A 23215-nucleotide genomic window follows, 5' to 3' on the forward strand; every position below is an offset into this window, starting at 1 on the left:
TGCAAAACAAGGCTGGTTGTAATTTTATTTAAGATTTATTTATTTATTTGAAAGGTAGAGTTAGAGAGGCACAGAGATGTCTTCCATCCACTCGCTGGTTCACTCCCTAATGTCTGCAATGGCTGCAGTGGGGCCAAACTGGAGCCAGGAGCCTGGAGCTTCTTCGGGGTCTCCCGCATGGGTGCAGGGGCCCAAGCACTTGGGCCATCCTCTACTGCTTTCCCAGGCCATAGCAGAGAGCTGGATCAGAAGAGGAGCAGCCAGGACTCAAACCAGCACCCATATAAGATGCTGGCACCGCAGGCAGCAGCTTTACCTGCTACACCACAGCGCCGGCTCCCCTGTAATTTTACTTTTTACTTACTGGGAACTGCCCTGTGCAAGCCACCTGCAAGTACAGCAGTCCCAGAGCTCATGCCGCTGTACCCACGTGTCAGAGGGAGCAAAGATGCCATGGGGAAGGGGAGAGGAAGACAGCCTTGTGAGGCACCAGGAGTCCTGGGCAGCCGCTGGGAAAACCGCACCCTCGGGCTCAGCCTGAGGAGCCGGGGGAGGGGCTGCGTGCTGCCTGCTCACCAGGCAGCGGCTCCTGCGCACGGCTGAAGTCCGCTCTCTGCACCTCCCGCGCCCAGGGCTGTGGGTCCGCGTCCTCAGTGGGCAGGTGGGCTGGTTTCTCAAAAACTTGGGGCCTCATCTGGATTCTGTGCTTGTGTAAAAGAAAACACCCAATAATAATAAAAAAAAATCCCACCCAACTTTAAATGATCTACTCCTCCCCAAACACCCTGTGTCTCCCCACAACAGACACAAAAAACTCAGAATTTACTTAAAAGACAAACATCACAACACAAAAAAGCTTTGTATCCAATAAAAACCAGTGCATAAACAATAAAACAAGTTCTGGAAAGCCTCTTTCTACAGCAAAAATAAATATACCTCACGTCACAAAAACATTCTATAAGTTATAAAACAAAATTACAAATAGGCCCACGAAACAAGCCCCCCTACAAAACGAATTAAACTAACATAACGCCAGCCATCCCTAAAATAACATTAAAACCCACCTACTTTAAAAACTACAAATAAAACCACCCAAACTAAAAACAAATCCTAATAAAAAAACCCATATTAAAAATATGTAGATTACATAAAAAAGCCACTGAAGTCTCCAAGTTACATGTAATACTTAAAAACTATAAATGCATAAAACTATAACATCAGGCCGGCGCTGCGGCTCACTAGGCTAATCCTCCGCCTTGCGGCGCCGGCACACCGGGTTCTAGTCCCGGTTGGGGTGCCGGATTCTGTCCCGGTTGCCCCTCTTCCAGGCCAGCTCTCTGCTGTGGCCAGGGAGTGCAGTGGAGGATGGCCCAGGTGCTTGGGCCCTGCACCCCATGTGAGACCAGGAAAAGCACCTGGCTCCTGGCTCCTGCCATCGGATCAGCGCGGTGTGCCGGCCGCAGCGCGCCAGCCGCGGCGGCCATTGGAGAGTGAACCAACGGCAAAAGGAAGACCTTTCTCTGTCTCTCTCTCTCTCACTGTCCACTCTGCCTGTCAAAAAAAAAAAAAAAAAACAAAAAACAAAAAACAAAAAACAAAAAAAAAAACTATAACATCACTAAATAAGGAAAAGGTATATAACATACCAAAAAATAAATTTAAAAAATTTTTAAAAACTACCAAAAAACCCCCCCTAGGTTAAAGCCATTTCAAAATATCCAAATAAATACAAAAACTACCTACAATAGGAAATACTTAATAGTAGTTAGAAGTCATTTTTGACTAAATAACTCCCTCTCACAAGCGCCATCACCAAAAATATCATCAAAATAGAACACATTTGGCCTGATAATAAAACTGTCGCCCTGCACCGCGCTGACGCCGGCGACACCGGGCCCTCCCGGATCAGAGGACCTCTCGGTCTCCCTCTAACTCCGCCTTTCAGGTAAATAAAATACATCTTTAAAAGTAAACAGAAACTACGCGGTCAGACTAATTCATAGGGATAAAATTCAACTCCCCACACTGCTTAACGCCTGCTCTCACACAATCTTTGCCCTAAAGCAAACACGTGCTTTAAAAGGTCATACGCTAATTAAACTACAGTACCAGAGTCAAGCAAGCTCTTTCCCCACCGACAGGCCCTTATTAATAAAATACTGTATGAGAAGTGCCCCACCCAACCGCTGGTCCACAGCGCAACACGGGCCAGAAATACCAACCCCGAAACAGTCCATTTAACCTCCAAGTCCTAGGAACATCCCAGTTCGCCAAGTAACTCCAAAAAATAAGATAAGACGCCTTAGCCCTTAGAAATTACAAACACCCAAGTCAGGTAAGTGCAGTTCTCAGTCCAAGCCTTCAATCACCGCGCTGCCCGTGGACTGCCGGACGGCCGCCGGCAGACAGGAGACGCCCGCTCCCGCGAAGTCTCCCGCGGGGCCCGTGCCAGAGTCAAAACGCGAGGAAAGTCAGACCCACGAAGTCAGCCATCACTCCTTCCCACCCTGGAAAACTCAAATCCGAGACCAGGGGTGACCACTCCCGCCTCTGGGCAGAACTCGTGGCTTAATTCAGCCCCGAATGCCGCTCGCCAGACACCACACACGTCCTTCCCAAAGCCCAACAAACTCTTTCGACGCCAGCGCGGCGCCCCCGCCGCCCCGTCTCGAGCGCCCGGCTCCAGGACGGCCTCCGCCGCTCGGCGCGGGCGGGCACGCGTGACGTCACGAGCGCGACGCGGCTGGCGCGCGGGAGTGACGCGATTCGCGGCGGGGCGGCCGTGTGACGTGGCCCCCGGCGGGCGGAGGCCACGGGACCTCGGATGCTGCGGCGCCCGCTGGCGGGGCTGGCAGCGGCCGCCCTGGGCCGGGCCCCCGCGGACGGTGAGTGCGGGCGCGGGCCGTCCTGGCCCTCGAGGGTGCGGCGGCGCCCGTCCCGCAAGCTTCCCCTGCGTCCCGGCGTCAGAACGCCGAGCGCCGGGCCGGCGGGGGCGCCCCGAGCTGCGGCGACCCCAGGGACGGCGAGCCCGTGTCGGGCTCAGCGGCCGCCCGCGCTGCCCCGCAGCACCGGCCCGGGGGCGTGGAGAGCGCAGTGGAGGCGGGGTGGTGCGCCGGGCGGGGCGGGCGCGCGTGCGGGCGCCCTGGTCAGCCCCGGGAAGCGCGGGGCCGTGCGGGCGGCTCCTCGACTGGGGCGGGGGCTACGCGGGGTGCGGGCGAGGAGCAGCCCTATCTCCCCGCCGTTCCCGAATCAGCCGGGAGGCACGTGGGACGTTTTGCGGGGGACGGGAAGAGTGGCGCCGTCCGTGTGCTGCCGGCTCCGGACTCCGTGCCCACGTGTCCCACGTGGCCGGGTTCCTGTCCCCCAGGTCGCAGACGCGGGCTGCGGTCCAGGCCTTGGCCCAGGCCCAGCCCCAGTCACGATGGGCATCTGGGCAGTGGTTGGATGATCTGTCTCTCAAAACAGATAAAATGAATAAAAACACTTCACAAATAACGTAAAAGGTATCCTGAGGGCTGGGTGGTTGCAGTCTGCCCTGGACAGTGGACCCATGCGGCCCTGCGCCAGGCCTTGCCCTGCCCAGAGCCTGTGTGTGAGAGCCCTGTGTGTGTGCTCAGGAGGGGCGGGGGCCAGACTGCAGCAGACTCCCCAGTCAGGGCTGCTGTGGAGATGGCCTCCTTGGCCACTGCCCTTGCAAGTTGCCCTGGGCAGCTGGGTGGGGAGGAGGACCGGTGAGGGGGCTGATGGGGTGCCCTGGGGCCCCCGCTCCCTACTGGGAGATGCTCTGACCTGTCCCCGCCAGTCCTCCCAGGCTCTGGGACCCATGTCAGGTTGGCGGCTTCCATCCCACTGAGGATGGCTGGAGCTGTGAGGCCTGGGCCCCGGCTCTGTGGCCCAGTGGGTATGCTGCTGTGGCAGGTGGTGCCGTGACTTCCTGTCACTGGTCACTGCGTGGAACACCCCCCCCCACACACACCTTCCAGGCTGGCAGGGGTCTTCTGGGGTATCTGTGGCTCCCCCAGAGCTCTGGATGGTGAGTGGGAGGCAGGGCCAGGCTGGGCCCTTCCTCTGTGGCCCTCTGCCGGTCCTCAGTGGGCTGGGCTCCAGGGAGGGCAGGAACTCAGGAGGAACACCCACAGGGTGGAGCAGGCTCTGACTTAGGCTGTGTGCTTGTCACAGCTGTGAGTGAATGGATGTACCTGATGCCCACTGCGTCTGTGGGCTCCCCCGTTCCGTGGGGTCCAAGGCGAGTACTGGTGCTGACACTGCATGTGCACACATGTTCCATGTGGGTTTGTCATTACGCGTGGTGGGTCCAGATCTTAGGAGCCGAGAGCCAGAGAATCTGGGGAACAAGGGGAAGGTTGAGGACAGTGCACACTGGGCTGGGGGCAGGCATTGGAGTGGGGCTGGCGGTCGTACTTAGGGTGAGGAGTGCAGTGGGTGGTCTTTCAGAGCCCTGCCTCTGTTCTGAGGGAGCTGCAGTGGGGTGGGGGTGGGGAACAAGTGGGCCTCGCCTTGGCGCCTCCTCCCCGGGGTCTCCTCTGAGCTCCCAGTGGAGTCTTCCAGGCAGGCACTAAGCTCAGGTTTTCCCCACATCTACGCCTGCACGTCACGGTTGCCAGTTTCTGGGCAGGCACAGGTCTTGTACTCTCTGGGGCCCTGGGGTGGTCTCCACACTGGTCCTTGCTGCACAAAGCAAATGTGAGTGAGCACGGCCCTGTTTCCCATCCTCACGGGCCCAGGACAGGAGAAGCACCTTGTGCTGGTGGCGGCACACAGGAGTTTCCAAGGTCCACTGTGTCTGTGTTCTCCTCAGGGACTTGGGGACAGGCAGGGTGATGGTGATGAGCCCTGCAGAGCACCACTCTGCTCCTGCTGGGCCGGAGAGTCAGGGATGGCCCCTCTCCATGGGGAGGTGCTGAGTGCTCAGGACTGGGACCGGGTCTGTGCCCTAGGAGCCTCCTGTGTTGACCAGCTTGAGCACAGACCGGACAGAGAACCTGACCCTTGTGGAAGCCCCACACGGTGACCTAGAGAGGGGCCAGTAGCCTGGGAGCTGCTGCGGCTCAAGACCAGAGGTGACACTGTGAAGTGCCCAACAGAGCAGGGGGACAGAAACCCACTGAATCAGGCACTTAGAGTTTTCTCAGGCTCCCAGGCCAACCTGCACCGTGCAGCACATGGGGCCCCTCTCACTGTTCCCCAGCATGTGGGGTCCCCTCTGCTCCCCAGAATTTGGGGGTCCCTCTCACTGCTCACCAGCACATGGAGTCCCCTCTGACCCTCACAGCACATGGGGTCCATCTGACTGCTCCCCAGAACGTGGGGTCCACTCTGACCTCCCCCCAGTACATGGGGTCCGCTCTGACATCCCTCCAGCACATGGGTTCTCTGTTCTCCAGAATGTGGGGTCCCCTCTGACCCCCCCAGCACATGGAGTCTCAGCTCCCCAGAATGTGGGGTCCCTTCTGACCCCCCTCTAGCATGTGGGGTCTCTTTGACCCCCTCCAGCACCTGGAGTCCCTCTGACTCCCCTCCAGCACATGGGGTCCCTCTGACCTCCCCCAGCACCTGGGGTCCCTCTGACCTCCCCAGTACGTGGGGTCAGTAGCTCTGCTGTGTTGACTCCTTTCACAGCACACTCAGCTCCGGTCCTCTTGTATCCCAGTGTTGAGGCTCAGTTCCCTGGGTTTGCAGGTGAAGTGCGGTGTGTGCTGTTTCCTCGGATCCGTGTGTTGAGCCTAGGAGGCTGCAGAGGCTGAACACTGACCTCAGCCCCTTTAACCCGGAAGGGAGCCAGGATTGAGCAGTTCACCCACATCGTGGGGCTTGCTGATCCTGCAAGGCCCTGGGGGGGCCGGGTCATGCAGCATTGTGGAGCAGTGGGGACAGCAGTGGCAGAGAGCAGGGTCAGGAGGGTGGGGGCCTAAGTTGAGGGCAGTGGTCAAGGTGAGGTGAAAGCTGTGTGTTGTGTGGGGCAGCCGTGAGGCTGCAGGAAGGAGCGGGTTGTGACTACTGAGGGCTCCCCTGGTCCCCTTCTGCCTTCAGGAGGTGGTGTTTGTCAGTGTGTGTGCCCATGCATGTGTGTACACTGCATGCACATGTATATTTGGTTGTGTGTATCATGTTTATGCATTGTGTGTGCATATGTTCATGTAGCCGTGTTGTGTGCACATGTGTATTCATGCATGTGATTTGTGCACTGCATGTATACATCCACTGCTCATTATGAAGGTGTGTTTATGCATGCATACAAACATGCATTGTCTGCATATCTGTAGGATGCATACATGAACAGTGTGCACGTGCACACATGTGTGTTGTATATGTGCACGAGCACCTGTGTGTTGTGTGTCATGTGTGCACACTTTGTGGTTGTGCCTGCGTACATTGTGTGAACATGTGTGCGTGTGCCTGTGTGCACCATGAACCCTCAGCAGTGGTGCTTGTCTGTGATTCCCGTGTGAACATGTGTGTGAGGTGTGTGCTCCTCCTGTGTGCAGCACTCCTGTGTGCACCATGAACCCTCAGCAGTGGTGCTTGTCTGTGATTCCCGTGTGAACATGTGTGTGAGGTGTGTGCTCCTCCTGTGTGCAGCACTCCTGTGTGCACCATGAACCCTCAGCAGTGGTGCTTGTCTGTGATTCCCGTGTGAACATGTGTGTGAGGTGTGTGCTCCTCCTGTGTGCAGCACTCCTGTGTGCACCATGAACCCTCAGCAGTGGTGCTTGTCTGTGATTCCCGTGTGAACATGTGTGTGAGGTGTGTGCTCCTCCTGTGTGCAGCACTCCTGTGTGCACCATGAACCCTCAGCAGTGGTGCTTGTCTGTGATTCCCATGGTGGCCTACTTTGGGGATTAAGAACCCAGCCCAGACCCCAGCTGAAGCAGCCCTTTCTGCCCTGACTGGACATCCTGCAGCCGCCGTGCCCCTCAGGTGGCGCTGCAGGTGTTGGTCCAGGGTGCCTGAGCTCCAGGGAGTCCTCCCAGTTTCCACCTGCCCAGACAAGCAGTGTGTGTCTCCCAGCCCCTACCTCTGCCTGGCTCTTCCTTCTGCCCCCCACCCCCCAGACCCTGCCCCTAGCTGCATGCCTTGTTGGCTGCCATTGACTGGGTGCCAGGTGCCCATCTCAAGGTCAGAATGAAGAATGGCCTTTTCTGCATGGTGATGGGCGGGGCCGGCTTTATGCAGGGACTGGGTGCTGGGCACTCAGGGATTTAGCGTGCAGAAGGGCAGGGCAGGCTGACTGGGATTAGTCCTCAGACCTCAGAGCAGAGCACCTGTCGCTGTGCCCCAGGCTGACCACAGAGGCTATACCCTACTGAGCAGGTGGGTGCCGTCCCCAGGGTTGGGGAGGGTTCCCACCAGAGGAATGAGGGCCTGCTTGAGGCAGGTGAAGGGCAGGTGGGGTGCATGGGCTGGCAGGGGTGGGGCCAAAGGGGGGTTGGCTCAGCTGGAACAGCTGTCACAGGCAGTCTGTCCTGGGAAGACCCCCACACGTTCCCCCCGTCCTCCCTGGCCACGCAGTGCCCTGACCTGTAGCAAATGTTAGCCCCACGCTGAGTCTGTCTCCCCCTGGAGCAGCCATCAGGGGAAACTTGAGCTCCTGCCAGCAGCCCATCCTGGGGTACAGACAGCGAGGTGGGGGTTCCCCTGATGGGCCTGGGTTCAGCGGACCTTGACGAGGCCACTCATGCAGGTCCAGGGACAGTGCCACAGTGAAGAGTCCAAGTCAGGCTCCATGTGGGCTGGGGGCCTTGGAGCTCTTGGAAAGGTTGTGAGCACGTCCACGAGGTGGGGAAGGCAGACCCTGTGTGGGCTTGACACCTGGGGGTGCGGGAGACGGGTCAGGCCATGGGATGCTCCTTGGGGGTTCTGGGCAGGGCGCTTGGCCAACACCTGTCAGCCTGGTCAGGCCTCCCTTGTTGGCTGTCTTTACTGAAGGGGTCTGGGGCAGCCCACGTTCCTCCTGGGTGGAGGGAGTTGCGCCCAAGGTCTCAGAACCCCTCCCTCCACTGCCCCTCAGTTAGGGCTGGGGTGCACTGAGACTTAAGAGCTCGGCTACTGTCTGAACATGCCGCCTCCCACAGGCATGTCAGGACCTAGGCCTGTGGTGTTGAGCGGGCCTTCGGGGGCCGGGAAGAGCACCTTGCTGAGGAGGCTGCTCCAGGAGCATGGGGGCGTCTTCGGCTTCAGTGTCTCCCGTGAGTGCCTGGGGCTGCCCTGCCCTGTGACCCCTCCTGCACCCCCCACTCTGCTCACCCCTCCCCGTGTTCCTCCCCTTGTCCCTGGGGGCTGTGTGTTTAGCCTGGGTCCTCAGGCACCCTCTCCGCACTGGGCTGGCTCCCCTATTATGGCTGCTGAGCCCCTCCTGCCTCCGTGGTGCAGCTCTGCTTGGCTTGCTGGGGGCTGGAGGATTCTGGTGTCCCCATGCTGAGTGACTTTTTTTCCTAGATACCACACGGGACCCACGGCCCGGCGAGGAGAACGGCAGAGGTTGGTCGGCCCTGGGCGCTGGCTGGCATAGGGGTGGGGTGGGAGGGGCCGGGAGGGAACCTCAGGGCCATAAGGCCGCTTGAGGCCTGCCTGATGCGTGACGCGGGAGCCCCCCAGCCCTTGACACCTGAGTGGGAGCCCCCAAGCCCCTGACACCTGAGCGGGAGCCTCCCAGCCCCTGACACCTGAGTGGGAGCCCCCCAGCCCCTGACGATGATGCGGGAGCCCCCCAGTCCCTGACGATGATGCAGGAGCCCCCAGCCTCTGACACCTGAGTGGGAGCCCCCCCGCCCCTGACACCTGAGTGGGAGCCCTCTAGCCCCTGATGATGATGCAGGAGCCCCCAGCCCCTGACACCTGAGTGGGAGCCCCCCAGCCCCTGACACCTGAGCGGGAGCCCCCCAGCCCCTGACACCTGAGTGGGAGCCCTCTAGCCCCTGACGATGATGCAGGAGCCCCCAGCCTCTGACACCTGAGTGGGAGCCCCCCAGCCCCTGACACCTGAGTGGGAGCCCCCCAGCCCCTGATGATGATGCAGGAGCCCCCAGCCCCTGACATCTGAGTGGGAGCCCCCCAGCCCCTGACACCTGAGTGGGAGCCCTCTAGCCCCTGATGATGATGCCGGAGCCCCCAGCCCCTGACACCTGAGTGGGAGCCCCCCAGCCCCTGATGATGATGCAGGAGCCCCCAGCCCCTGACGCCTGAGTGGGAGCCCCCCCAGCCCCTGATGATGATGTGGGAGTCCCCCAGCCCCTGACACCTGAGTGGGAGCCCCCCAGCCCCTGAAGCCTGAGTGGGAGCCCCCCCAGCCCCTGACGATGAGGCGGGAGCCCCCCCACAGCCCCTGACGGTGAGGCGGGAGCCCCCCCACAGCCCCTGATGGTGAGGCGGGAGCCTCCAAAGCCCCTGATGATGATGCGGGAGCCCCCCCAGCCCCTGATGGTGACGCAGGAGCCCCCACAGCCCCTGACGGTGAGGCGGGAGCCCCCCCAGCCCCTGATGATGACGCGGGAGCCCCCCCAGCCCCTGACGGTGAGGCGGGAGCCCCCCCACAGCCCCTGACGGTGAGGCAGTGGTTCCCTAGTTCCCGTGAGGATGCTGTGGGATGGAGCAGCCCCGTGCCGGGCCGGGTTGCCTGTGGCAGCTTCTGACAGTCTCTTCCTCTCCCCAGATTACTACTTTGTGACCAGGGAGGTAATGCAGCGCGACATTGCTGCCGGTGACTTCATTGAGCACGCAGAGTTCTCGGGGAACCTGTACGGGACGAGGTGGGCCAGGCCCCATGTGGGCCCATGGTCACCAGGGCCCCAGGAGTTGGGATGGGCAGTGGGGCCTCTCCAGGGTCACCAGGGCCCCAGGAGTTGGGATGGGCAGTGGGGCCCCTCCAGAGTCACCAAGGCCCTAGATCCTCTGTCCATGCTCCTGTCCATCCTGTAGAAGAATATATAGGTCTGCTGTGTCCTCACTAGTCTGTAAGCCACACAGCAACCTCTTCCCCCTGAACTGAGCAGTGGGTTTCGCTGACCTTTCTCGTGGGGGCCAGCTGCTGGGTCCAGTCATGTCTCTAGATACCATCGTCCTGGGCCATCCTGGCACTGTGGGGACAGCACGTGACACCTTGCACTCGCTGCAGGTGCAACAGGGAGGGGCCGGCAGTGAGCAGTGCCCCCAGGTCTTCCCAGGAGCTCTGCTGGGGCTGGCCCAGCCCTGGAGACCATTGGCAGTCTTAAGGGGTAGCAGAACTGGGCAGTGCCGCCATGTGCTCCTAGGGCTGCCAGCAGGTAGGAGTTGCCATGGTGGCTCGGGGAAGTGTCCCCTGCTGACTGACTGTCCCCACAGCAAGGCAGCTGTGCAGGCTGTGCAGGCCATGAACCGTATCTGTGTACTGGACGTGGACCTGCAGGGCGTCCGCAACATCAAGAAGACTGACTTGCGGCCCATCTACATCTCCGTGCAGCCGCCCTCCCTGGACGTGCTGGTGAGTGCCTGCTGTGGGCAGATGGGCCCGGGTATGGGCCTGGGCAGCTGCTGATGTCCAGGCCTGTGTTTCAGGAGCAGCGGCTACGGCAGCGCAACACTGAGACTGAGGAGAGCCTGGCGAAGCGGCTGGCCGCTGCCCGGGCCGACATGGACAGCAGTGAGTGTCCCTGGTCCTGGTGCCCCTACGTCTTAACCAGCAGAAGGTGTAGGAAGGGGATGTTCCCAGGAGGGGTCAGGGTCCCGTGAGGGTCTCATAAGGGTCTTTACCCCTTTGACACTCAGACTTCTGTGCATCTGCCCCCTCCCCTGTCTCCCTGTGAGGGCCAAGTGGGGGTAATGGGGCTCCTCCAAGGAGGGCAGAGTACCTGAGACCAGGTCCCAGGGATCCGTCACTCTGCAGCCCTGGGCAGCCCTGCCTGTGGCTGGGACAGAAAAGGGCCAACCTCCAGCAGCAAATGACATAGCCCAGCAGTCAGCTTTGTCCATAGTCATGTGGGAGCTCCAGGACCAGGGCACTCACTATGTGCTGCCCACCCCCACACTCCCCAGGCAAGGAGCCCGGCCTGTTTGACCTGGTCATCATCAATGACAACCTGGACAAAGCCTATGCGACACTGAAGGAGGCACTCTCTGAGGTGGGACCTGCCCCCAGGCTGTGCCCCTGCCCTACCCCCACGGACACCCCTCTGCCCAGGCCCCTTGCACCGACGCAGGCGAGGTGCCAGGAGAGGCTGGGGGCTCAGAGCCTTGCTGTGTGTGAGGTGGCAGAGGCTCAAGCAGGTGAGGGGCCACCTGTGACCTCTGGACCAGCAGGGAAGGGAGGCAGGAGTCCCCAGGCTTGTCCATGTCCCAGCTGCCCCTAAGCCCCTTCTTCCTCCCCTGGCAGGAAATCAGGAAAGCTCAGGGGCCTGGCCATGCTTGAGGACCTGGCTGGGGTGCCCAGGACCCACGCAGAAGCAGAACAGGTGCTTGCTGTGGGGTGTGTGGAGCTGACCCTGTGGCCCTGCTGAGCCGGCACCTGGGATAAGAGGGTGCTGCCTGCCTCCCTTGTCCACTGTGGCTGCAGGACCCTGGGTACCCACTGCTGAATGTGCCCTGACCTTATATTCCCTGTCCCTCATCCTGTCTTTCCCGCTGGAACCGGGGCTGATACCCTAATAAAGTAACCAGTGATGGGGTTAACGTGTGCTGAAGTGGAACACAGCCCCAGGCTGGGGGCTTCGTCCTGAGCTGAGCTGGGGCTGTGGCCCTCCATGCTGTTGGTGCCTGTCTGGAAGACAGCTGTCCAGGTCCACTGGTTGTCCAGATGCTGGCCAGGACTGCTCAGGGCCTGTCCTGACCAGCCAGGGTACATTGGGAACACAGAGTGACCCCTGCCCATGGACGGCCCCTGGTTGCTATGCCTGCCTGCTGCTCCTAAACCAGGCAGGGGTTGGGGGGAGGGCACCCAGTGACAGCAGGGCGGGTGCAGCAGCTGTAGGGGCTGCTTCCTGGGAGCTCTGGGCCAGGTGCTTGTGTGCACAGCCCCAGGCTAAGCTCCAGAAGGGGCTGGGTGAGCCCTGGTTGGGGCCCTTGTCAGGCAGATACCCAGCATTCTCTCCCTGGTTGGGGCCATTGTCGGGCAGACACCCAGCGTTCTCTTCCATGCTTCCAGACCCTGAGATCTGGAGTCCACGGGGTGTGGGGCTTCCCAAGAAGCTGCCCTTCCCCTCCTGGCCCCGAGTGGCTGTGCTGTGGCCTGTGTCTGGCAAGCCTAGCCGCCACTTGTCCCACCCGCCCCCACCTCCCGAGTACTCGCTTCCCCACCTCCACCCTGCATCCTGTCACAGGCCCAGTATTTGCTCTCAGCCCAGGGGCAGCCCCAGCCCTGGTGCCCGAGCAGGGCCACTCGTGGGGTGGATGTGGACATGGAGGGAGGAGGCAGGCAGGAGCCATGGTGGGGAGACCGGATTCTCGGCTGCATCCAGAGCCCCAGATGTGTTTGGATGTGTCAGGACGGTGAACCTGGACCATGAGCCCTGTGATGGGTAAAGGGGAGGAGGAGGGGCAGAAGGGCAGCCAGGTTGGACTGCAGGGGGAGGCAAGAAGAGGTGGCTTTAGGCTGCCCCCCAGAGGCCTGGGCAGGTGTAGCCCAGGACCCACTACTGCCTGGGGAGGCCGTGTCCAGCTCTTGCTGTCCAGCTCCCATAGACAATAAGGGATTCAGACTCTGAGACCCGAGGGGGGAAACAATGGGGCCCTTGAAGGCCCCTCCCCCAGCCCCCATTGTGCTTGGTGGTGAGAGGAGGCTCCAGCCCGGCCACACAACCACAGGAAGGACCAGCGTGCAGCCAGCAGGTGGGCTGGCTCAGAGGGAGTCTCACTTTCCTGGCTTGGAGAAGGTAGGGTGCCACTCAGGACCCCTCAGACACCTGTGGGGCAGGGGCCAGGGGTCACGCTCACTGTGGGGTACTTTCTGTGGCCTCTGTTTCTCAGGCCCAGTGGGTCTGCCCCAGCAGGGGGTGACCAGCAGGGTCTTCTGGGGCACAATTCTGGGGGTCCCAGGGGTTGCTTAGGTTCAGGAGGTGACTGGAAAAGACCTCGTGCAGCAGCTGCAGTAGGACTGGCCAGTGCACCCCTGCCAACTAGTGTCCAGAGGCTGGAGAGGGGGCCCCCATGCAGACTGCATGGCCACTGATTCAGACCAGCTCAGCCCCCCCGCCAACAGGCTGCACAGCCCCTGATCCAGCTCAGCCCCCCCCCCCCCACGCAGGCTGCACAGCCCCTGATCCAGCTCAGCACCCCCCCCCCCCCACGCAGGCTGCACAGCCCCTGATCCAGCTCAGCTCCCCCCCCACGCAGGCTGCACAGCCCCTGATCCAGCTCAGCCCCCCCCACCACGCAGGCTGCACAGCCCCTGATCCAGCTCAGCCCCCCCCCCCACGCAGGCTGCACAGCCCCTGATCCAGCTCAGCCCCCCCCCCCACGCAGGCTGCACAGCCCCTGATCCAGCTCAGCCCCCCCCCCATGCAGGCTGCACAGCCCCTGATCCAGCTCAGCCCCCCCCCATGCAGGCTGCACAGCCCCTGATCCAGCTCAGCCCCCCCCCCCCCCCCCCCCGCAGTGGAGATAGCATGGCCACTGACTGAGACTAGGCACACACACCCCCACCCCACCCCCGCCCTGGGACCCAGCAGGGAACCAAGCAGACCTGCTTGCCAAGGCGCTTCCCTGGGCAGCACAGGCTGGTGCCAGGGAGGGGCCCGTGGGCTCCCTTGTGCTCAGGTTGCTGTGCCGCAGAGTCTGGCTGCTCAGGGATTGGCAGGTGTGTGAGGGGAGCCCCAGGGGGAGTGCTCAGGGACCTCTGTGTGTTGAGCCAGCTGAGGGTCCGTGGTGAAGAGTCCATGTGTGTGTGCAGGCACATGGGGTGTACACCTGTGTGATGGGTGTGAGGTGAGAACCAGTGGTCAGGGCGGGCCTGAAGCATCTGGGAACTTCACCTGTAGGGCTTGTGGGTGGCACTCCCGGCTGATGGCAGGGCAGGCATTTGGAGGCAGAGGCCTGACCAAGCACCCATACCAACTGGGGGCCTGTCATGTGGCCACAAGCTGGGGCCTCAGAGCAGCTGGGACAGAGAGGGCCCCAGGTAGGCCTGAGGTTGGGTCCTCAGTGTGTGAAAGCTGCACAACCCTGTGGAGGGCCAGGAGCTGTGCACGGGACGCGTGAGCTGTGGCACAGGGCTGAGGGGGGGTCTCCTATAACTGCAGTGCTGCTGCTTCATACTGGGTGCAGCAAGCAGGCTGTGGGTCCCACAGTGGAGAGACCTGGGGAGGGGCTCTGCACCCACCTTGCCTCCTCTTGGTTTGGGTCTCCATGGAGAGGGGAGGCTACCCAAGGGGGCTGGGCTCTGGTAGCCAGCAAGGTCCCCAGTGGGCCTACCTGGTGGCCTGAGCCTTTGGGTGCACCTCCTGAGCAGGAGGTGACTGGCCCGTGTGCTGCAGGCCAAGGTGGGTGTGGTCCCTGGATCTCCAGGCTGCTGCCCGTCTCTGCGGGAGACCTGGAGCTGGCTGGCCCTTGGCCTGGGGCCTTAGCCTGGGTGTGTCTGGAGAGACAGCCTCAGGGGGCCTGCTCACCCCAGAGACCCCCCCAGGAGGTAGCCCCTGCACATACCCCTGCAGGAGCCCCCAGCTCTGCCCTGCCTGCCCTGGGGCACCTCCTTCCCTCCCCCCTGCCCAGCTCCATCTTTGTCAGGGACCCCAGCCCCAGGCCCCACTGTGAGACCCTGTTAGCCTAGGCCTTTGAGCCCTCCCTGTGCCTGCTGCAGCCCTCCTCCAACCCTTCCCTGCATGACCCTGCCCAGCCACCTGTCAGTGGCCTGCATGGAGCACTCCCAGGGCTGTGCCCTCAGACTCCCCCTTGCCACCCTGTGCTGCCCCCACCAGGAGTCCATCTTGCAGGTGTTCTGAGGAGACCATGCAGAGTCGCCTTGCTGGCCTGTGGCTGGTGCACAGCGTCCACAGCCTTGGTTTTCCCCTCATGGCTTCCCCTGCGCCAGCCGCCCTCCCAGTTCTCAGACCTTCCTTGCCACGGGCACCCTGGTGGCCCTGCTGGGATTCATCCCCATTTCTGGTGGGTCTTCGAGGCCCTGGGAATGTGCTGTATTGCTGGCCACTGTCTGGATGTCCTTCCCTCTCTTGCAGTGTCCACTCTGGGCAGGTGGGCACTTATGTGAACCATTTGGGACTTGCCCTGTGAAGGGTTCACTCCATCAGACCTTGGGGTACACTCTGACCTGTCTCTGGTCTGCAGCCCTGACCCTTGCTCACATCGGTCCAGCTTCTGCCCTGTGTGCCTTGGACATGTGCCCTTCGGTGTGTGTGCACTGGTGCTGTGCACACGTATGTGTGCCAGTGTGTGGCACTCCTTGTGGTTGGGAGGAGTCTTCAGAGGACTGCAGAGCAAGGCCTGCTGGGTAGGCATTTTAGGGCACCCCTGGCTGGCGTTAGCATAGGCTCACAGGGAGGAGTGAGGTGGCCAAGGCCCCCAGAGAACAGTACAGGGACGTGGTTGGCTGGGATCAGGGCTTGCCAGTGGACCTGAGGATGCCGGGGCACTGCTGTCCAGGGGTGAGGAGGCTGCTTGGGAGGGGAGATGAGTTTGGGTTTGTCTCCAGCTGGAAGAACCTGCCAGGCATCCAAGTGCTGCTGTCCCAGGGAGAGTCACGGGCCAGAGGTGTGGGTGTGTGCGTCCCCCTGTGTGTGGCCCAGCCTTGGCCCCACAGGGAGCCAGGCTTGCAGAACCAACAGCTGTGAGTGCATGTGCACCTGTGAGCATGAGTGTGCATGAGTGACATGCCCCCTGGGGTGAAGCCCTGTCACCCAGCCCCCAGAGCTGAGCCACGCCTGGTCACGAGTGCCTGTGCTGCCTGGACTTGGCATTTGGAGCTGCCAGTGGTACCAGCCATGGGTGTCTACACCAGGCAGCTGGCATGCACTCAAACCAATGCTTCCCAGCAGAGCCAGTGGCTGCACATGGTACACGCAACCAGGTGCTGTAGGGATTCATGCCCTGGACTGTCCCTGGGCTGGTTTGTCTGGGCTCAGCTCCTATGATGGCACAGTTCCTGGGGGGCAGTTGGGGCTGGAGCTGAGGTGAGGGAGTCAGAGCAGAAGGCTGCAGGTGAACATGTGTTGGCACATGTGTGCATGTGTGTGTGTGCAGGCATGTTTGTGTAGGTGTGCATCTGTAAGTGTGGTCTAGTGCATTTGCAGGTACACGTGTTTGAGCCTATGCATATGAGCATGTGTGTGGGGCTCTGAGGGGGTGCACAGGTGTGAGGGAGTGGGCCACTTCCCCAGGAACCTATGCCACCCTTTTTTCCTGTTCCACTGGGAAGGGCCCCAGCTGCATATATGGCAGGTGGCCTGGCTCTGCTGCCCACCCCACACCTGCACCGTGGACTCCCAGGCCTGGCCAGAAGCGTTAGTCACTCGGGTCTCCTGCCCCTAAGCTACCCAGGTGCAGGCACTGGCTCTGGGGCAGCTTCAAGGAGGAAGGGTGTGAAGGAAGAGGCTGCAGAGCCCCTGTCCTGAGCACATGGCTGTCCAGGGCTCAGGTGGTCTGGGACATTAGCCACCTCCAGGAGTCACGGGTGCCTAACTGGCCATGTATCAGCATGTGGGAGGCCGCGCTGCACAGCCTCCTGCCTGGGGATGGCTGGACTGGGACTGAGGGGACCAGCTTGGGTCTCAGGGGACCAGGGAGCTCTTTGTGGTGCTATTGCTCTGTAGGGTGTAGAAGATGGGGCAGGGCTGCAGGGCTGGAAGCTCCGGGGATAAGGAGCTGGCCGGGGGGTGGGGGATAAAGGGGTCCAGTGGGGCTTGGAGGACTGCAGGGCTAAGAGGCTGTTGGATGGAGGACTGAGGAAGGCTTTGCTGACTGGGCATTCTGGGGACCGAGCCCTGGGAGGGTCCCTGGGAGAGCCCTGGGTGTTGGCCACGTGATCCTGTCAGATCCTCCCCAACCCAGGAGGCTAGGGTGGGGTTCTGCACAGCCCTCAGAAATCCAGTGGGGCAGCCCTGGCTTCCCTCTGCCCCACAAAGGCAGCTGACCCCCTGGCTCCCTGCCTCCCAGGGCCTGGGCAGGCACTTGGCTTTCCTGGGGAGCCCCATGGGAGACAAGACTGCCCTGGGAATCCTTGTGGGTACCCCACCGGCAGCGTCAGGACCTGGTGGAAGGTGGCACACTCAGGATTGCTAAGAGCTGTTAGCAGAGAAAACCTCCCAACCGACTTGGAGGCCTCTCGCTGACCCCCGCCTGGCCGGCAGGTCCCACCCGCCCGCCCCTATGACCAACATGAGCTGGGGCTTCCTGACGCGGCTGCTGGAGGAGATCCACAACCACTCCACCTTCGTGGGCAAGGTCTGGCTCACCGTGCTCGTGGTCTTCCGCATCGTGCTCACGGCCGTGGGCGGTGAGTCCATCTACTCGGACGAGCAAGCCAAATTCACCTGCAACACGCGGCAGCCTGGCTGCGACAACGTGTGCTATGACGCCTTCGCACCTCTGTCCCACGTGCGCTTCTGGGTCTTCCAGATCGTGGCCATCTCCACGCCCTCGGTCCTGTACCTGGGCTACGCAGTGCACCGCCTGGCGCGCGCCTCGGAGCAAGAGCGCAGGCGCGCCTTGCGCCGCCGCGCAGGGGCCCGCCGCGCGCCCCGCGCCCACCTGCCGCCCGCGCCGCCCAGCTGGCCCGAGCCCGCCGAGCTGGGAGAGGAGGAGCCCATGCTGGGGCTGGGTGAGGACGCGGAGGAGGAGCCGGGGGCGCCCGAGGGCCCTGCGGAGGATGCGGAGGAGGAGCGCGCCGAGGAGGCGGCCACCAAGGGCGCGGGCGGGGGCGGAGAGGCGGCGGGGACGCCGGGCCCGGCGACGCAGCACGACGGGCGGCGGCGCATTCAGCGCGAGGGCCTGATGCGCGTGTACGTGGTGCAGCTGGTGGTCAGGGCGGCCTTCGAGGTGGCCTTCCTGGTGGGCCAGTACTTGCTGTACGGTTTCGAGGTGCGGCCCTCCTTCGCCTGCAGCCGCCACCCGTGCCCGCACGTCGTGGACTGCTTCGTGTCGCGCCCCACCGAGAAGACGGTCTTCCTGCTGGTCATGTACGTGGTCAGCTGCCTATGCTTGCTGCTGAACCTGTGCGAGATGGCTCACCTGGGCCTGGGCAGCGCGCAGGACGCCGTGCGCGGGCCCCAGGCCCCGGGCCCCTGCCCCGGCCCCGCGCCGCGCCCTGCGCCCTGCGCCTTCCCGGCCGTGGGCCTGGCCTGCCCGCCAGACTACAGCCTGGTGGTGCGCGCGGCAGAGCGCGCGCGCGCGCACGACCAGAATATCGCCAACCTGGCCCTGCAGGCGCTGCGCGACGGGGCGGTGGCCGGCGACCGGGAGAGCCTGCCCTGCTCTGGGCTCCCTGCCCCCTCCCGGGTGTGCCCCAGGGCTGGCGCAGCAACTTCGGGCACCGGCAGCGCCACGTCGGGGGGCACGGTCGGCGAACAGGGTCGTTCCGGGGCGCTCGAGCGGCCGGGTGCCAAGCCCAGGGCTGGCTCCGAGAAGGGCAGCACCGGCAGCAGGGACGGGAAGACCACGGTGTGGATCTGAGCACACCGGCGGGGGACTGGACAGGGCTGGAGGCGCGCGGATGCCCAAGCTTGGGCACCTCTGAGGCTTGGTGGGATGGGGAGGATGGGAGCCATGAAGGGTCCCGGCTCCAGCCTGTGATCCCCGAGGTGCGGGCAAGGCATTGGCCTCCTCTCCAGGGCCGGTCTCTGCGGCTATCCTGAGCTTTGCCGGGCTGCGGCCAGCTGCCCTTCCCTTGCAAGTCCCCTCCAGCGGTTCATATGGACGCCAGAGCCGTTTGTCCCTGCTGCCTGCAGCCACAGAGGTTCTTTGCCCAGCCTCCCAGCCCACGCTCTGGCTCCTGAAGGGCCCAGGGCGACCCCAGCTCTTTCTTGACAGAAGGGGAAGCCGAGGAGCACCCAGGCTGGGGAAAGGCCCCTGTGGCCGTCCCAGGTCTGCACCTGGTCCCGGGGACTGGGAGACTGAGGCCCTGGAGGGCTGGAGGGAGCAGGAGCACACCTTCCGGCCTTCTGTGACGGCCTCAAGTTCTGAAGATACCCGTCCTGCCTCGCAGCTTGAACCACAAGGTGGTGGTCAGGGGCTGGGGCTTTGGCCGTGCTGCCAAAAGGGCTCCTAGATTCCTCCCCAATTCTGAGCCGCCTGAGCAAATGGAGTGAAATAAAGTTCAGGAGTGTGCGTGGGCATGCATGCATTTCTGCAGGCGGACACTCATGTATGTACACATGCATGTGCTTGCCTGTGTGTGCGTGACTCTCTGCGGCACTCCATCCTAGGGACAGCAGGGGGGACGAGCTGCAGGCTGAGTGCCCACAGTTCCTCAGACACACAGTGGTGGAGTGGGGCGCACCGGTGGTGAGGCGCGAGGACTGCCTGCCCCGTGGGGTGGAGGGTGTCCTGGGCGCCAGCCTGAGCCCCAGGGCAGCAGCTGGGGACAACCCTGCTCTGCTGGAGCGCTCACAGCAGCCCTGGGGGCCTCTCTTGGGCACCCCAGCCACGCCTGGGCTGAGCTCAGCCTCGTCAGATGCTGTGGGGAGCAACTCGGACTAGACTGTTACTGAAATTAAGACTTATTCTATGCATCTGCTTTCCCACAATATGGTGCTGAGAAGGGAAAAACAGCTTCTACACAGCTGCCTCCAGTTCAACCAATAAACTGTAGGACCTGCTCCTGATTGGAGGAGAGCAGCGTACTCGGCGTGTGGGTAGCAGAGTTGGGATTGGTGGAAGAGGACTATAAAGGAGGAGAGAGACAACATGCACCAGGAACATCTAAGAGGAACACCTGTGCAGCCCCCGAGAGAGCCGGCCGGCGGTGTGCCGCTCCCCCGCGGAAGTGGGGAATGTGGCAGGGGGAACCGCCCCTCCATGGAGGTGGAAGGGTCGGTAGCCAACCCGGGAAGGACCAGCAGCCAACCCGGGAAGAACCAGCAGCAAACCCGGGGAGGGCCGAGCAGACGAAAGAACAACGCAGGGTCCTGTGTCGTTCCTCCACGAAGACGGGGAGCGACAAGATGCAGTCTGCAGGCTGAGTTCTGCCCCCAGGTGACCAGGGCCCCAGTGAGCCACACCCATAGGAAGGTGTGGCTGGTGATGCTGGGAATGGAGCTTAGAGAGGAAGAGCAAACCCCCACCCCAGCGCGCCTACCCCGGTGTCAGAGGGATGGCCCACGAGAAGGTGCGTCCCGGCTCGGGCTGTGCTGGGGGCTCTGCCACTGCATGTGGCTGGGGCCCTGTTGGGGAGGCAGGGTCCTGGTGCCCGGCTCAGCCCAGCTTCTGCTTCCTCCACCTTTTCCTACCATGCAGGCCTTCACCTGATTAGGTGGGATCTGCCCACCTGACCAGGGCCAGAGCCTTCCCGAGCCTGCTGAGCCAAGGGACCTGATGTCGGTGGGTGCACAGGACGTGCAGCACTCGTGTCAGGGCCCCGAGCACTTTTGCAGGAGGTCTGTGTCAGCTGTAGAACTGACCAGGTATCTGGACACCCATGGGCCAGCCAAGTGACCGCCCAGGCTGTCCGCAGCCTTTTTTGTGGGGAACCTCAGTCTTTGTTGATAGGCAGGTTAATGGCAGGTACACACAGGTGCCGTGTTCTACATACAGGTTGTTTCTCTGGAGCCCGTGAGGAAAGCACCTGTTGGGGCTTGCGTTGTGGTGCAGCAGGTGAAGCTGCTGCCCGTATCGAAGCACCGGCTGCATCATTTCCCATCCAGTTCTTTGCTAATGCACCCGGGAAAGCCACAGAAGGTGGCCTGAGTGCTCGGGCCTCTGCCATCCATGTGGGAGACTAGGATGGAGTTCCAGGCTCCTGGCATCGGCCTGGCCCCATCCCAGCTGCTGGCAGTATTTTACACAGCAAGTCCTGCCCACACCTCAGTAACTCTATAGGTGGTCCCAGCCTTCCCAGGGAGAACCCATCTCTGCCCAGTGCCTACCACTGGGCAGTATTTCACCACCCCATCCCCGGCACATCCTGCATCCAGGAGGAGGGGGGAAAAACAGTGGGAAGACCTGGGGCCCATTCCCCTGGGAGCCCTGCGTGCCCGGCTGTCAGGCGTACCCTCCCCACTAAGCTCAGCCACCTCGCTTGCCTGCGTCTGCTGGGCTCTCTCTCATTAGACCCTGGACAGTGCTTTGCGGCTCTGCCCCATGAGCCTGCTTGGCAGCTGTCCTGCAGCAGGGCTCACACTAGAGCCCTCATTTCACCAAGACACCTTCCAAGGCCTCACCTCCAGAGAGCAGCTTCTGCGGCCTGGGGCGTTACCGCTTCCGAGGGAGGACTGGGGCCCAGCGAGGACTCGGGGGAGCGCCTCAGGGCTTGGGGGTCTGTGGTCCCCGATACACTTATGGCTAGGGGGTTCTGTAGTCCCGGATACACTTGTGGCTGGGGGGTTTTATGGTCCTGGATACACTTGTGGGCAGTTGACCATGGGGACAAGTTGTCACATCTCCTCAACAGGACAGGGGGCAGCAACCGCCAGTGTCCACCAGTCCTTTCTCCATGGAGAACCTGATCACCTGGACAGCCCTGAAGCTCCTCCTGTCTCCTCCCAGAGGCCACACCTGCTGCTGACCAACACCAGCACTGGGGGCTCTGTGACCCCCGACCTAACACTGGGGAGTTCTGTGACCCCCGAGCCGGCACTGGGGAGCTCTGTGACCCTTGACCCGGCACTGGGGGTGCTGTGGTTTCCCACCTGCCCGCTGTGGCCACAGACGAGTTGATTGTGGGCCCTACCTCCCAATTGTCCCGTCTGTCTCAGAGCTGGGAGCAGGGCTCCCCTGGGCCAGGGCCCATCTCCTTACCGGCTCACAGCCACTCCTCCACAGAAGCCTGGGTGGATAGGGGCTCAGACACCCCGGGATGGGGGGCAAGTCCTCCTCCTTCCCAGAGAAGGAGAATGAAACAGGAAGCAGCCGACCAGAGCATGGTGGGGGAGTGCTGGGCAGCTCGGGAAGTTTAATCTGGCTTGGGTCAGGCAGGCACGCACCAGGTGGGAAGTCAGTTCCTCTGCTGGCTGAGGCTGGTGCAGTGTGGCCCAGCTTCCGTGGGTCCCCACTGTGACTGCCAGGGAGGTATAGGGAGGACCAGCCGGAAGGGTGGCCAGCAGTAGCCAGGCATGGGCCGTGTTCCACACGCCTGCCAGTCGGGAAGCCGGGGGCTGACACCAGAGGGGCCTCAGATGCCCAGGCCAGGGGTGTGGGGGGGTGTCTGGCCACAGCAGGGGCCACACACTCGGGCCCCTGGTGAGACTCCTGCGTGGCCAGCGCCTCCTGGATCTGCCTTCCGCTCAGCTGTGCCAAGAGCTCCTGGACATTCCCCTTGTTCGTGGACCACCCAGTTATGGCAGGAGCCCCCAGTCCTGACCCTTGAGGTCTGATGCTGGCTGGACTCCAGCAAGGGTCCTGTTGGGCCAGCGGAGGCAGAACCTCCCACCTACGGATCCTGGGATCCTGTGATGCACCGGGTTTTTCCACCTGCATCTGTGGTTTCTGGCATTTTTTTTTTATTATTTTTTTTGACAGGCAGAGTGGACAGTGAGAGAGACAGAGAGAAAGGTTTTCCTTTGTCGTTGGTTCACCCTCCAATGGCCGCTGCGGCCGGCGTGCTGCGGCCGGCGTGCTGCGGCCCGCGCACCGCGCTGATCCAATGGCAGGAGCCAGGTGCTTATCCTGGTCTCCCATGGGGTGCAGGGCCCAAGCACTTGGGCCATCCTCCACTGCACTCCCGGGCCACAGCAGAGAGCTGGCCTGGAAGAGGGGCAACCGGGACAGAATCCGGCGCCCCGACCGGGACTGAGAACCCGGTGTGCCGGTGCCGCAAGGCAGAGGATTAGCCTAGTGAGCCACAGCGCTGGCCGGTTTCTGGCATTTAACACCTCCTCAAGGCAGGCCAGAGCCTCAGGCGGCCAGGCCCCACCCTGCACACTGGCAGCCGGCCTGGGTTAGGCAGCTGGGTGAGCAGAGGGTCCCCGATCGTCCAGAGCTGACCACGCACAGGTACCTGGAGGCTGAGGAGCTCGGCCCTGCACTGCCCCCACCCCTCCGCCTGGTCTCTGAACCCCGCCCGTGCCCTCTGGGACGATCTGTGGACTGGGCAAGTGCTCCCCTGCCCGAGGGCTGCTCCAGGACG

General features: G+C 62.4%; 2 protein-coding genes and 1 long non-coding RNA gene across 6 annotated transcripts; 2 read left to right on the top strand and 1 right to left on the bottom strand.

The window, feature by feature from the left end:
- Positions 1-701, bottom strand: LOC127489113 (uncharacterized). The gene is made up of 2 exons (XR_007917095.2): positions 577-701; positions 1-240 (listed from the first exon to the last, which is right to left on the bottom strand). It is a non-coding gene; the product is annotated as an uncharacterized lncRNA (long non-coding RNA).
- Positions 702-2728: 2027 nt separating this feature from the next.
- GUK1 (guanylate kinase 1) lies at positions 2729-11661 on the top strand. Of its 4 annotated transcripts, none has more exons than XM_070075942.1 (8): positions 2729-2885; positions 8094-8207; positions 8458-8499; positions 9671-9767; positions 10339-10477; positions 10552-10636; positions 11029-11259; positions 11366-11661. In XM_070075942.1, exons 1-8 carry the CDS (start codon positions 2825-2827, stop codon positions 11470-11472), a joined length of 876 nt encoding a protein of 291 aa, XP_069932043.1. In that variant the 5' UTR covers positions 2729-2824; the 3' UTR covers positions 11473-11661. The 4 variants fall into 4 exon arrangements, with proteins under 4 accessions (XP_069932043.1, XP_002723897.1, XP_069932045.1 ...); XM_002723851.4 differs by having other exon boundaries at positions 11029-11114; XM_070075944.1 differs by lacking the exon at positions 2729-2885 and adding an exon at positions 4180-7332 and having other exon boundaries at positions 11029-11114.
- Positions 11662-12753: 1092 nt separating this feature from the next.
- GJC2 (gap junction protein gamma 2) lies at positions 12754-19260 on the top strand. Its single transcript, XM_051840081.2, has 2 exons — positions 12754-12860; positions 17286-19260. The coding sequence occupies exon 2, from the start codon at positions 17305-17307 to the stop codon at positions 18604-18606; it is 1302 nt and encodes a 433-aa protein (XP_051696041.1). The 5' UTR covers positions 12754-12860; positions 17286-17304; the 3' UTR covers positions 18607-19260.
- The last annotated feature ends 3955 nt before the right edge of the window (positions 19261-23215 follow it).

The sequence above is a fragment of the Oryctolagus cuniculus genome, chromosome 6 (genome assembly GCF_964237555.1).
Source record: "Oryctolagus cuniculus chromosome 6, mOryCun1.1, whole genome shotgun sequence".
Classification (NCBI taxonomy): domain Eukaryota; kingdom Metazoa; phylum Chordata; class Mammalia; order Lagomorpha; family Leporidae; genus Oryctolagus; species Oryctolagus cuniculus.